Genomic DNA, 11,933 nt, shown 5'->3' with positions numbered 1-11,933 from the left:
TTAAGACTTTGTCATTTCTGTTGAAAATGCAGAAGTGTCTTAAAAAAACCCCAGTGACTAAATTTACCACTTCCTCTGGAACCAGAGTTGCTTCATACACTGCTCCTTTCTCAGCTCTGAGTGATTGCAAAGGGAGGGTGGAAGATAAGCTCACAAAGCTGACAACTGTCATGGTTCTGCTGCAAGTGAGCTGTGTCCATCACACAGCTGGATCATTTTCAGGTGCGGCGTTGGTTGCATGCAGAGAATGAACTGTTTTTCCAGTTCCTTCCGATTTTCTTCTGTCTCCCACCTTCCTCCCCTGGCAGTCAAGCGTGCCTTTGCGATACCCTCTCCCTTCTAAACATAAAATAATGACTCTTTAACCTCTGCTCATCTTGCAGTCTAGTGGCCTGCTGCGTACAAGGACTTGTGGTGGGGTTGGGTTTGTCACCTGGAATACAATGCCGGTGCAGTTCAGTGTCTTCTGGATCAAAGTGACCCTGCCAGCCTCGGCGGATGGGCAGAGGAGCACGAGTTCAGCTTTGTCCGTCCCCCTACGTACTGTTAGATGCTTATCTCCCACAGACAGTAATGCTTTTGTTTCTGAAAGCACTTTTTTGAAAGTATGGTGGTTTCTTTCTAAAAAGTATTTAAAAAAAAAAAAGGATTCTAAAATACGTGGTCCAAATAACATAAAAGGATGGGAAAAAAATCATCTCATGAGAGAGTGGAGAAAATAGATCTTGAGATGTTTATGCCTCATTCTTTTTCTGTGTGAAGGAGCAGGAGAAGGTAAAATGAGCCCGTTTGCCCCAAAAGGCCAACAAACAGGTTTGATAAAACTGCTGTAGCTTACTGCCTGAGAGAAATATGTATGTTAGAAGTCTGAGGTTAAAAACAGTTTGGAGATCTTTATATTAGAAAAGGACTGAGCAAGGGCAGTATAAACCACCATCTCTCAAGGTGTAATTCAAGTTGAAACTGCCCCGCGTGCAGGGTGGGGGCGAGCTCTGCGCCTTGTGCGCCGTCTGACGTGGGAGAGGGTGGCTCTCGGGATCGCAGCCCGTCGCTCTGCTCTGGGAGGACGTTCTGCTGCCATCCCACCTCCGGTGTCTGCGAGCCGCGGTGAAGACGGGGTTGTTTTGCCTCCCCGATCTCTAACAGCGTCCGTTGTGACCAGGGTGAGTGACGAGTCCCTGGCACGCTTCGCTAACCGCAGCACTATGCTTCCTACCACGTGCTCGGGTTGGCGGTGCCTTTGGAAGTGATGCTCGCAATAAAGCTCATGGTTGCAGCCTTAATTACAGGATAGCTACTGCCTGTGCGTGCTCGACGTTACGCACCGGTTAACGGGCTGTTGTGGGTAAGAAGTGGGGCTCTACGCGAGCAGGGATGCCAGGGGCTGTTCACTGGAGCCTGCCTGAAAAACTTCCTGCTCTGTAAGTGAAAAGAAGCTGCAGAATCGCTGCCGCTTTTCATCCCCTCTCCCCACCTCCGAAGAAAAACGCCAGCAAAAAACCGTTCTGGTGTCCTCAGCGTCTCTGCGGTGGGGTAGTTCCTCTACAGCCTTTCTGCGGAGGCCCTGAGCGTGATCCCAGGAGGATCTTTCCACTTAAGGAAACGGAGGCAAAGCAGGTAAAGGATTTGGCCAGACCTTGAGTCGGATCCGGCAAGAGACCCGGCAGGGCTGAGCCTTTGCCCCTGGATTATTCCCCCGTGGGCTGTCGAGCCTGGGGGAAGCCCAAGCAGGGTTCAAACCCAGCATGTCCCCAGCGGAAGCAGCTCGCTGTGCTCGTTAGTGCAGGCTCAGAGAGGAGCCGCAGCAGTTTCAAGACCAGAAGTGACAAGGAAATGCGATGGCAGCCAAGGAACCGCTCTGCAGCAGCGCTGGGGATGATGCTCTCCTCTCCCTTCTCCTAATAATGTAGCCTGATTCCGGCTGCAGGAGTTAATTCGTGCCCCTGCCTGGCAGGGATGGGCGGAGGGATGGTCCTGCGTCCCCCCCATCCTGTGTCCTGCTGTCCCACACAGGCGAGGGTTGCTGAACACCTGGAAAACCTGAACCCTCAGGGTGAAGAGCAGAGGCAGAGCAGCTGGTAACCAAAGGAGGGCTTGAGAAAACATACAGGCAGCAGGAAAGATTTCTAAAAGCCGCACCTTTCAGCCACGTGGGAGCTGCATCTCTCTTGCATTCGGAGCGGCGGTGAGGCTGGGCGCCTCAGTGGACACGCTGCGGCCGGGGAACAGGGCAGCTCACTGCTTCCGAGAGGGACATTCCCCACTGTGGGGATTCGCTCCTGGCCATCATCCTCTGGGGACAGGTCAGCATCTCCACGCATGTCTGCTGGGATCATGGCGACACACGTGAAGAGAAGCGTGGCTAACGGACTCCAGGACAGAGGGAGAGATGAGCTGATTGCTCAGTGCCACCCCGCGGAGCCTTCGTCTGCAGCTGACCCCTCACACAGGGATCAGTTCTGCAGCCCCACAACTACGAGGTCATTGTATCTGCGTCCTGCAGCCGAGAAGTCCCCTTGGGGCCCTGCCCTCCCTGTACAAGACCCCGATGCGCTGCTGTCCCGCTTCTGCGGCGTTACTCGGGGAGGGAAGGGGTGAGTGCATCCCTCCAGGCAGGACTGCAGCCCGCTTGCAGCACGGGAACAAGAAGCTGAAGCCCATCTTTCCTTCCCAGCACTCCCAGCAGGAGCCGAGCTCCTGGGGGTTACCCTGCCCGGCCCGGAATGGGATAAAAATCAGTAGGAGAGGAAAAAAAGTAGAAGGGTGCATGGCTGGTAGGTGGGGTATGTGCGTGGTGGTGGTGGGGTGCAGAGCTGTGACTGCAGCCAGCCTGGGCTGGGGTCCCCCTGTGCTCGGTGGGACGCAGGAACCAGCAGCAGCTGCTGCTCAGAACAGCCGGATCCAGGCGCCGCGGGGTCCTGCCGAGCTGCGAATCTCCCCGGCAGCGGGAGGCGACGCTGACGTGCGTCTCGCCCCGGGTGGGCTCCCACGGCAGCTACTGCCTGCTGCGGGCCGGCATCCGTCCCCCCGCAACCTGTCGGGGACCGAGGGGCGAGCAACTCTTCCCCTGCCAGAGGGAGATGACGGACTCCTTCCCCTCGGCTTTCCCAGCGCATCCTTCCCCGGTGCGCGGGGCAAGTTGCCCGCGTCCCGCCGAGCGGCGAGGGCTGCCGGGAGCATCCCGGGGCCGGCGCCCCATCCATGTGCGGCGATGGCGGAGAGGCCTGGCTCGCAGGCAGGGGCAGGGCGGCCGCCGCTGAGCTTGCTTTTGCGCTCCCCCAACGCCCACGTAAGGAAGTGGTTGCATTTCTCGGAGAGGAAAAGGGAAGTCGAGCTGCCTCGGCGGGGCAGCCAGCAGCTCCCGCCGCTCGCTTCGGGCTGCCGTTCGTGTCGACTGCCCAGAGTCCATGAACGAGCCCTGCCTGCCCTGCCCAGCAAGGTAAGGAGCCGGGGGGCAGCTCTGCCGTCCCGGACGAGGAGCTGGCTCTGTCCCGTGGCTGCTTTTGGCCGTCGCCTCTCCCCATGCTCACACCCTGCTCGAGGGGAGGTGGGGACCCCCCGGCCGGGGCCGCTTTGGGGTCTGAGGGGGGTGCAGGCAGCGCCTCGCCGCTCGTGGGTTTTGTTGCCGCCGTGTTTCAGGTTTGTTTGTTTTTTTTTTTTAAGCTTTGACAGCAAGTTTGGGTTTTATTCTCTTGCCGGAGGCCCGGCAGCTGCGGGGTGTTGGAAAGGGTTTCCCGGTGGGGGTCCCGGGGGGTTGGCTGCCTGCAATTTGTCCGCTCCTCCTTGGGCATCAGCCGCCTCCGGCTTTACCCAGTGTGAGGAAGAGGAGGGTCAGAGCTGCCCTTCGGCAGCGATGTCCCCCCCAGGACTGGGCTGGCTCCTAGGGTACCCCTCACCAAAATTGGGGACTGAGGATGGGTGTTCCCAGCCTGGTTGGCGGGAGCACGGGGGGGTGACATGGTGAGCGGAGGGGCTCCCGGGGGTCGCTGCAGGAGGACCGGGCCACCATGGTGGCCGGGGTGGGAGTTCAGGGAGGTCCCTTCATGGGGTCCCGCAGTGGGACCCTCATCGTGTCCCTGCGCTAACGGGTGCAAACCCACCGCCCGCTGCCCCACCAGGCTCAGCAAAACCCAAAAATCCAGCTCCTCCAGCATGCGGCTTCCTTCCCGGGACCGGGAGGAGCCCCCGGCGCTCGGCTCCTGCCAAGGTTTGGTTATCTCCTCCGAGGACGTTTCCGAATTGCTCGGCGCCGCGAGGCTGGCCGGGGCGATAACGGAGCCGCCGTGGCTCCCAATCCCGCCCTCTGAAAATGCCCGTTTTCCTCCCTCATGAGCCTCCGACGCTCTTCCCTGCTGAGCTCCCCGTGGGTCACCCCACGGCTCCCACCCCACGGGGGGTCAGCAGGGAGGTGGCCCTAAACCAGCTGCTGGGGAAACGAGACGCAAAGCGCTGCGGGAGCGGCCGGAGCTCCAACGGCCGAGCAGCCCTCGCCGCTCGCCCAGCGCTCCCGCCGCAGCCGCAGGGCAGCTTCCGCTCGCCGACGCAGCGACCGAGCCGGACCCTTCGGGGGCTGGCGTTGAACGGCTGAACAGCGAGACCACCTGGGAAGGAGGGTCCAGGCATCCAAACCCAATTTAAAAAGAAAAATAACGGCAATTTTCTTAGCGTTGAAGGCAGAAAGCGCCGCAGCGGCCCTGCCTCCTGTCCCTCTTCCCTGGCAGCCGTTTCAGCCGGGTCCCCGTTTCGCAGCCTTTTCTGCTCCTCATCTTCTGCGACGCCGGCGGCAGCGTCCCCGTTTGCCGACGATTTTATTCGGCCCTCGTGGTGCAGCTCCGGCCGCAGGGCCCGGGGCGGAGGCACGCGGCGGCGGCGGCTTCGTACCCTCCCGTGGGTCACTCTGGCAGGATCAGGGCGGCCGTGCCCGCGTCCCTGGCCGGGGGGACGGGCGCTTTGGCAGGGGCTCGGCCGTGGGGTGCAGGGGTTGTGCCGTGCATCGGCGCTGGGACTTCTCCCCGTGCGAAGGGCGGATGACGGATCTCCGCGGGTTTTTCTTCGCACCGGCCTGGCGACAGAGGTTTGCTAGGAGGAACTTTTTCCTTCCCCTGCACCGTTTTTAGCTGCCAAAGAAAACGGGCAGCGTTCAGGGAGTTCCTAAAATAGCCGAGAGGCAAACTGTGAGTAATCCCCGTCCGTCACGTCCTGGTGAGGTGTTTCCCTCCGTTCGTTACCTCGGCTGCGTGGCCGAGGGCCTGCACCCACCGCGGCTCCGAGCCCTCCTCCGTCCCCTGGCACCCGGAGCGGGCTTGAGGGAAGCTGCTCCGTCCCGCGGCACCGGGGCGACCGGTGGGCGCTGGCGGGAGCGGTGGGAGCTGAGCCAGGGGAAGGGATTAGTCACCGGCTCGCCGAGGCTGAGCGCACGCGGGAGGAAATGGGATGGGATGGGGTGGGATGGGATGGGATGGATGGGATGGGATGGGATGGGATGGGATGGGATGGGATGGGATGGGATGGGATGGGATGGGATGGGGGTGCCTCCATGGGGTTTTGGCTCTTCCGAAACAAGAGCTGGGGAAGGATCAAGTGGGTCCGGCCCTGCGGGGCTGGCGGGGGCAGCTGGAGGGAGTCGGTGCTGCCTGTGGCGGGACCCCCGGGGTGTACGTGGGGCTGGCGGTACCGGTACCCCCATGTGCCCAGTTGGCTCCTGCCCACCAGGCTCCAGCCGGCCGGGGGGGATGACGGGGTGTTTGGAAGTCCCTGGAAGTGGGCCCTGCTTCCCACCTGGCTGTGGGACACCCACGTGGCACCCAGCCATGGGGCGCCTGGCTACGGGGCACCCAGCCGTGGGCACCCGTCTGGCACCCGGCCACGCGTCGCTCAGCACGGGGTGCTCGGCCATGGGGCAGCACCATGGGGAAGGTCTCCTCCAGCTCAACCCAGACTCTCCCTCACCCCCCTGAACTGGAACCGCTGGGGCATCCTTCTCCCTCGCTTGGGCAGACTCTGAGCTTGGAAATCCTGGGGGAAACCCCTTCCCCTGCAGAATTGGGATGTGGTGGTCTGCAATGTGGGGCTGAACCTGGCGGGAGGGAACGCTCGGTGGGGCTGGGAGCTGGGGGGTACTGCTGGGGGCTCGTCCCCGTGGCCGGAGCAGCATCTCCTGACGGCTACGGGGGTCTTCTCCCATCCCCAGCCCGTGAGCCATGGCCTACCACAGCTTCTTGCTGGAGCCCATCAGCTGCCACGCCTGGAACAAGGACCGGACTCGTAAGTACGGCCGGGTCACCCCGTCCCGAAATCCCAAGGGATGGCCTGAAGCACCAACTGTCCCAGCTGAGCATCCCCGCGGTGGGCAGTGCCCCCCGGGATGGGGCAGAGCTGGGTCAGGGCTGGGTTTGGGGAAGCAGGTCCTGTCATGGATGGATTTTGGGGCTGGGGACAGCACTCATCCCCCCCTGCGCCCCCCTGGTCCAGGGGCAGAGCCTGGTGCGAGGGGGGCCAGCACAGCCCGAGGCAGCGCGGCAGCCGGCGTGGGGAGGGACGGGCGAAGCACTGCGGAGAGCGGAGCAGAGCTGAGCCGAGTGATTCACGGCCGATGGCATTTCCCGGCCACGCGCGGGGGATGTGGGAGAGAACAAAAAGGGCTTTCTCTGCGGGGCAGGATGGGGCCGGATGGAGCTGAGCACCCGCAGCCATCCCGTCCCATCTCATCCCATCCCGTCCCACCACCCCCAAGGGACCACGCACTGGGGCAGGGAGGACGCTGGGCTGAGGGGTCTGGGGAACTTCCCCCTTCCCTGTAGGGCCGGCTGGCAGGAGCGGGACCAGCTTCCGCAGAGCGCGGGGCGGAGGCTGGGGGGCTTGGTGGGACCCCACAGTGCAGATGGGGTCTCCCCGGCCCGGCAGAGCCCACCACCCAGGGGAGCGCTTTGCCCCCGCTGCTCTCGCCCCGCAGAGATCGCCCTCTGCCCCAACAACCACGAGGTCCACATCTACCGCAAGGACGGGGCCAAGTGGAGCAAGGTCCACGAGCTGAAGGAGCACAACGGGCAGGTGACCGGTGAGTCCCGGCTGACGGAGGGGACGGGGACACGGCTGGTGGGTGGCTGGGCTCCAGGGATGATGACAGTCCCCCTTGGTGGTACCGGCGGCTTCTGGATGGGGATTGAGCAGTGGGTGGAGGGTGGAGAGGGAGCAGGTTGTGTCTACCTCTCCTGGCCCCGACCCTGCGTGTCAAAAGGCACCCAGGGGTGGGATGGATGGGATGCGAGAGATGGAGAGGGATGGGGTGTGGAGGGATGGGGTGGGATGAGGTGGATGTGGTGGGATGAGGCGGAATGGGGGGGACAGGAAGGGATGGATGGATGAGACGGGATGAGATAGGTTGGGATGGAATGGGATGGGGTGGGATGGTTTGGGATGGATGTGGGAGTAGGGCAAAGAGGGACTCTGGTGCACAGACCACCTGGAACAGCTCTGCCTTCAAATGGCCTCCAGCCCTGCGTGACCCATCCCCATGGCTCCCTGGGCGACCATCACCCTCCTCTGCCTTCCAGGCATCGACTGGGCCCCTGAGAGCAACCGGCTGGTGACATGTGGGACCGACCGCAACGCCTACGTCTGGACCCTGAAGGGCAACGTCTGGAAACCCACCCTGGTCATCCTGCGGATCAACCGGGCCGCCCGCTGCGTCAAGTGGTCCCCCAAGGAGAACAAGTTTGCCGTGGGCAGTGGCTCCCGGCTCATCTCCATCTGCTACTTTGAGCAGGAGAACGACTGGTGAGGCTCCGCCACGGCCTCGCAGGGTCTGTCCTGGGGGAGATGGAGGGGAGAAGGATGGGGAGATGGAAAAGAGAGGCATGGGGAGATGGATGGATGGATGGATGGAAAGATGGAGAAGAGATGGATGGGGAGATGGATGGATGGGAGGTGGAAGGGACAAGGATTGGGAGATACAAGACCAGAGGAGCTGGAGGTGAGACAGGAGGAGACGGAGGAGGAGACAGATGGGGAGAGGGAGGGAGGTGCTCCAAAACCCTGCTCCTGGAGATGGGACATGCTGTCCCCATGTCCTGGCTGCTGCTGCAGGCCGGTCACCCAGGGCAGCTCCCGGGGTGCTCGTCCCCCCGACCACCCTCAGCCAGCCTCCAAAAGCGCAGGGGGGTTCCCGGGGGTGGCGATGCCCCCCCGCTGACGCCAGCGCTCTCCCCGCAGGTGGGTTTGCAAGCACATCAAGAAGCCCATCCGCTCGACGGTGCTCAGCCTCGACTGGCACCCCAACAACGTCCTCCTGGCCGCCGGCTCCTGCGATTTCAAGTGCCGGTGAGGAGCAGGGTGGGTGGGCGGGGGGGGGACACCTGAGGTGGGGTGACACCCCAAGTATGGGTTGGGGACTCCTCAGTGACGGGTTGAGGTCCCACCATGGCCAGCACAGAGGGGTGTGGGGCAGCCCAGCGCCCTGGTTCAGCTGTGGGTCAGGCTTCACCCCTCTGGGTGCTGCTGGGAGCCAGGGACAGGGCATGAAGGAGATGCGGGGAGGGCTGGGGGGTGCCCCGGGGACCATCCCAATGTTACAGCACCCAGCGGGGGAAACTGAGGCGTGCAGGGATGGGGGCAGCTCTGGAGCTGCGTCCAGGGACAGATGGCAGGGCTCTGCCCCCCCAGGATATTCTCAGCCTACATCAAGGAGGTGGAGGAGCGGCCTAGCCCCACGCCGTGGGGCTCCAAGATGCCCTTCGGGGAGCTGATGTTCGAGTCGAGCAGCAGCTGCGGGTGGGTGCACAGCATCTGCTTCTCGGCCAGCGGCGCCCGCGTGGCCTGGGTGAGCCACGACAGCACCCTCTGCCTCGCTGATGCCAACAAGAAGATGGCGTAAGTGGGGCTGGGGAATGGAGGGGGCTGGGGGTGGCGAGGGGGTCGACCCCAAAACCAACCCAGGGATGGAGACATCCGGGTTGGGTTGTGCCAAGCAGACGTGGGTGGAGGAGGTGGCGCTTCCTCTGCTTGTAGTCTGGTGGCTTCCACCTGTGTCATGAGCTGTCCCAGCCTCAGCGCAGAGAAGCTGGCGCTCAGCTCCCTGCTAGCGCCCTGCTCTCCCTTGTAGGGTCGCCTCCATCTGCACTGAGACCCTGCCTCTCTTGGCCGTCACCTTCATCACCGAAAACAGCCTGGTGGCTGCGGTGAGTCCGGGCTGGGGACACAGGGTGGGCGCCGCGCGGGGAGCGGGCAGGAGGGTGCTGAGCAGGGGCTGCCTGGTTCCCCAGGGCCACGACTGCTACCCGATGCTCTTCACCTACGAGGAGAGCCAGGGCGCGCTGACCTTCGGGGGGAAGCTGGACGTCCCCAAGCAGAGCTCCCAGCGCGGCCTCACCGCCCGCGAGCGCTTCCAGAACTTGGACAAGAAAGCGAGCTCGGACACCGCCAACGCCGCGCTGGACACCCTGCACAAGAACAGCATCAGGCACGTACTGGGGGGGCGAGCGGGTGGAGGGACAGGCTTGGCTGGGCCACCTTGGGGGCTACTTGGGGGTGCTGGCCCCCGAGCATCCCCTGGCTGTGTTGCTGTCTGGCCCAGGAGCTGGGACAGCCCTGGAGAATCCCTGGGGAATCCCTGGGTATCCCTGGGTATCCCTGCGTGTCGGTGGGGGAGACGGAGAGGTCCAGTCCCAGGAGCTGGGACAGCCCTGGAGCATCCTTGGGCATTCCTGGAGCATCCCTGGGTATCCCTGGAATGCCCCTGGGCACCCCTGCACGTGGGTGGGAGAGATGGGGGGGTCTGGCCCCAGGAGCTGGGACAGCCCTGGGTATCTCTGGAGCATCCCTGGGTATCCCTGAGCATCCTTGGAGCATCCCTGGGTATCCCTGAGCATCCCTGGGTATCCCCAGAGCATCCCTGCACACGGGTGGGGGAGAACGAAGGGGTCCAGCCCCACTCCCACCCACCAGCTCTGGGGTGGGGGCCCGGAGCTGACTCCCCGCTGCCTCTCTGCGCCCCGCAGCCAGATCTCGGTGTTGGCGGGCGGGAAGGCCAACTGCTCGCAGTTCTGCACCACGGGGATGGACGGCGGCATGAGCATCTGGGACGTCAAGGTGAGGCGTCCCCACAGTCCCCCCAGGCGGGGAGCGCCCTCGTCAGCCACAGCTCTAATTGCAATCCCCCCACCCCGCTGCTGCGCAGCTCTTGGCTGTGGTGCTGGGGCCCATCCTGCCCACGGGGGTCCCACAGTGCTGGGTGGGATCTCCTTTAACCCAGGGCTGGGTGGGGGGCACCCCTGGGTGGCACTTCTACGACTCACCATCAGAGGGGGGCGGGGGGGGGTTGACGGCAGCCTCGCGCAGGGATCCAGCCCCCTCTCCTGGCTTCGTCTTCGCGCACACGGCTGGAAAAACGAGCCAAAACCAGCCGGAGTTGGGGTCTCCTCCCCACGAGGAGCTGGCACCCCAGGGGACAGCTTCCCCCCCGTTAGCTCCCCAACCGCCTCCACTTGCCTGGGAAAGCAAAAAGTTGATGAGGAACGACCTCCCGTTTCGTTCCAGAGCCTGGAGTCGGCGCTGAAGGATCTCAAGATCAAATGAAGGAGCCAGCCGGAAGGGTGTCCCGGCTGCCGGCCTGCCCCGCTCCGCCGCGCCCGCCTGCTTTCCCCCGCGAGCCCCCGTGCCACGCCAGCCGGCCGCGGTGCCACCAAAGCGCTTCCCCGGCTGCCAGCCAGCCCCGGCGGCTGCTCTCAGACAAAAGGAAACAATTTTTTTTTTTTTTTTTTTTTACTATTTTTGTTACCATCCTACCCGATGCTGGTCATACATTGCTTAAAGAAATCAAGAATAAAGTAAGGATTTTCCTGTATAAATCAAATGACTTTTTTCGCCTTTTTCTCAAACAAATTCAACGCGATGCCCAGCCACTCCTCTGGCGTTGCCCTGTCTTAAACCGAGCATCTCCGCGAGGGAAATCCTACATTTCTCACTAAAAGGCAAAGGAACCCATGCGGTGCCACCGGCTCGTCCATCCACCACGGCGCGGGAGGGGCGCGCTGGCTGGCAGAGGGACGGTGACACCTGGGTTCTGGTCCAGATATGGGTTAGCAGGAGGCGTGTTCTACTGGGAGAAGATTTTTCCACCCATTTTGGCGTGTTCACCCCGTGTGAACAAGCCCCATCCCTCTCCCCCTCCGGCTCCTGCCCTGCTCCATCTCAGCCCACTGCCTCCCACCACCCTGTGCCAGCCACCACCCACTCAAAACGTCTGTGTCAGCTCTGTCCCCGCCATATCGGTCCTTCCCTCTTGGAGCCGACAAGCAGAGCTCCCTGGAGATATTTCCTCTCTCAGATCACAGCTCGGGGCCCCCACAGGCTGGGGGAACAGCTCCAGGGCTTACACCTTTACCCACGCGGAGATGCCCCAGCATTCCTGCCCAGGGAAGCGTGTTCCCCACCACGGTTTGGGCAGGCAGCTCACAGTGATGCTCCCCCTTAACGCACCCCTCTGTTACACCCTGGCCCGAGCCCCCGCAGCCAGGCAGGGACAGGATTACAGATCACCTCTGCGTCTCTGCGACTGTGACCTCTCCGCTCGGGGGCTGAATCTCCTCCAGCCTGCGCTGAGCGCGGCTGGGAAGTGCTGGTGGCCCTGGCACAGGCTGACATGACAGCAGGACTGCCTGGACCTCCGGGAGCGGGGGTGACAGCTCAGGGACTGGCCCAACACGGTGACAAGGTGAGACAGCGGCCCGAGGGCGACTTCTCCACTGTGCTAACCAGGTTGTGCAAGGCATCCGTCAGACAGCAGGAAAAGCTTTGTGCCTTCAGGCTGCACCTGCTGTGGAGCTCCTGAACCTCCAGCCCAATTCCGCACCATAAACAGCAGAGAGGTCGCCACACCACCAGACTGCTCCGGCACCCGCGCCCCAGCACAGCCCCTACGCTCGTGTTCACTCACA

The 11,933-nt window shown here is 63.0% G+C and overlaps 1 protein-coding gene across 2 annotated transcripts; it reads left to right on the top strand.

The window, feature by feature from the left end:
* The first annotated feature begins 3,294 nt into the window (after positions 1-3,294).
* Positions 3,295-10,849, top strand: ARPC1B (actin related protein 2/3 complex subunit 1B). 2 transcript variants are annotated; one of them, XM_086759588.1, is made up of 10 exons: positions 3,295-3,439; positions 6,191-6,264; positions 6,953-7,057; positions 7,554-7,776; positions 8,212-8,319; positions 8,662-8,868; positions 9,101-9,176; positions 9,261-9,457; positions 9,996-10,086; positions 10,534-10,849. In XM_086759588.1, the coding sequence occupies exons 2-10, from the start codon at positions 6,201-6,203 to the stop codon at positions 10,570-10,572; spliced, it is 1,110 nt and encodes a 369-aa protein (XP_086615714.1). In that variant the 5' UTR covers positions 3,295-3,439; positions 6,191-6,200; the 3' UTR covers positions 10,573-10,849. The 2 variants fall into 2 exon arrangements, with proteins under 2 accessions (XP_086615714.1, XP_086615713.1); XM_086759587.1 differs by having other exon boundaries at positions 9,261-9,461; positions 10,000-10,086.
* The last annotated feature ends 1,084 nt before the right edge of the window (positions 10,850-11,933 follow it).

Source organism: Chlamydotis macqueenii, chromosome 15, assembly GCF_036417535.1.
Source record: "Chlamydotis macqueenii isolate bChlMac1 chromosome 15, bChlMac1.mat, whole genome shotgun sequence".
Lineage (NCBI taxonomy): Eukaryota > Metazoa > Chordata > Aves > Otidiformes > Otididae > Chlamydotis > Chlamydotis macqueenii.
The sequence above is the reverse complement of the archived record's forward strand: the minus strand, read 5'-3'. Positions and strand labels throughout refer to the sequence as shown.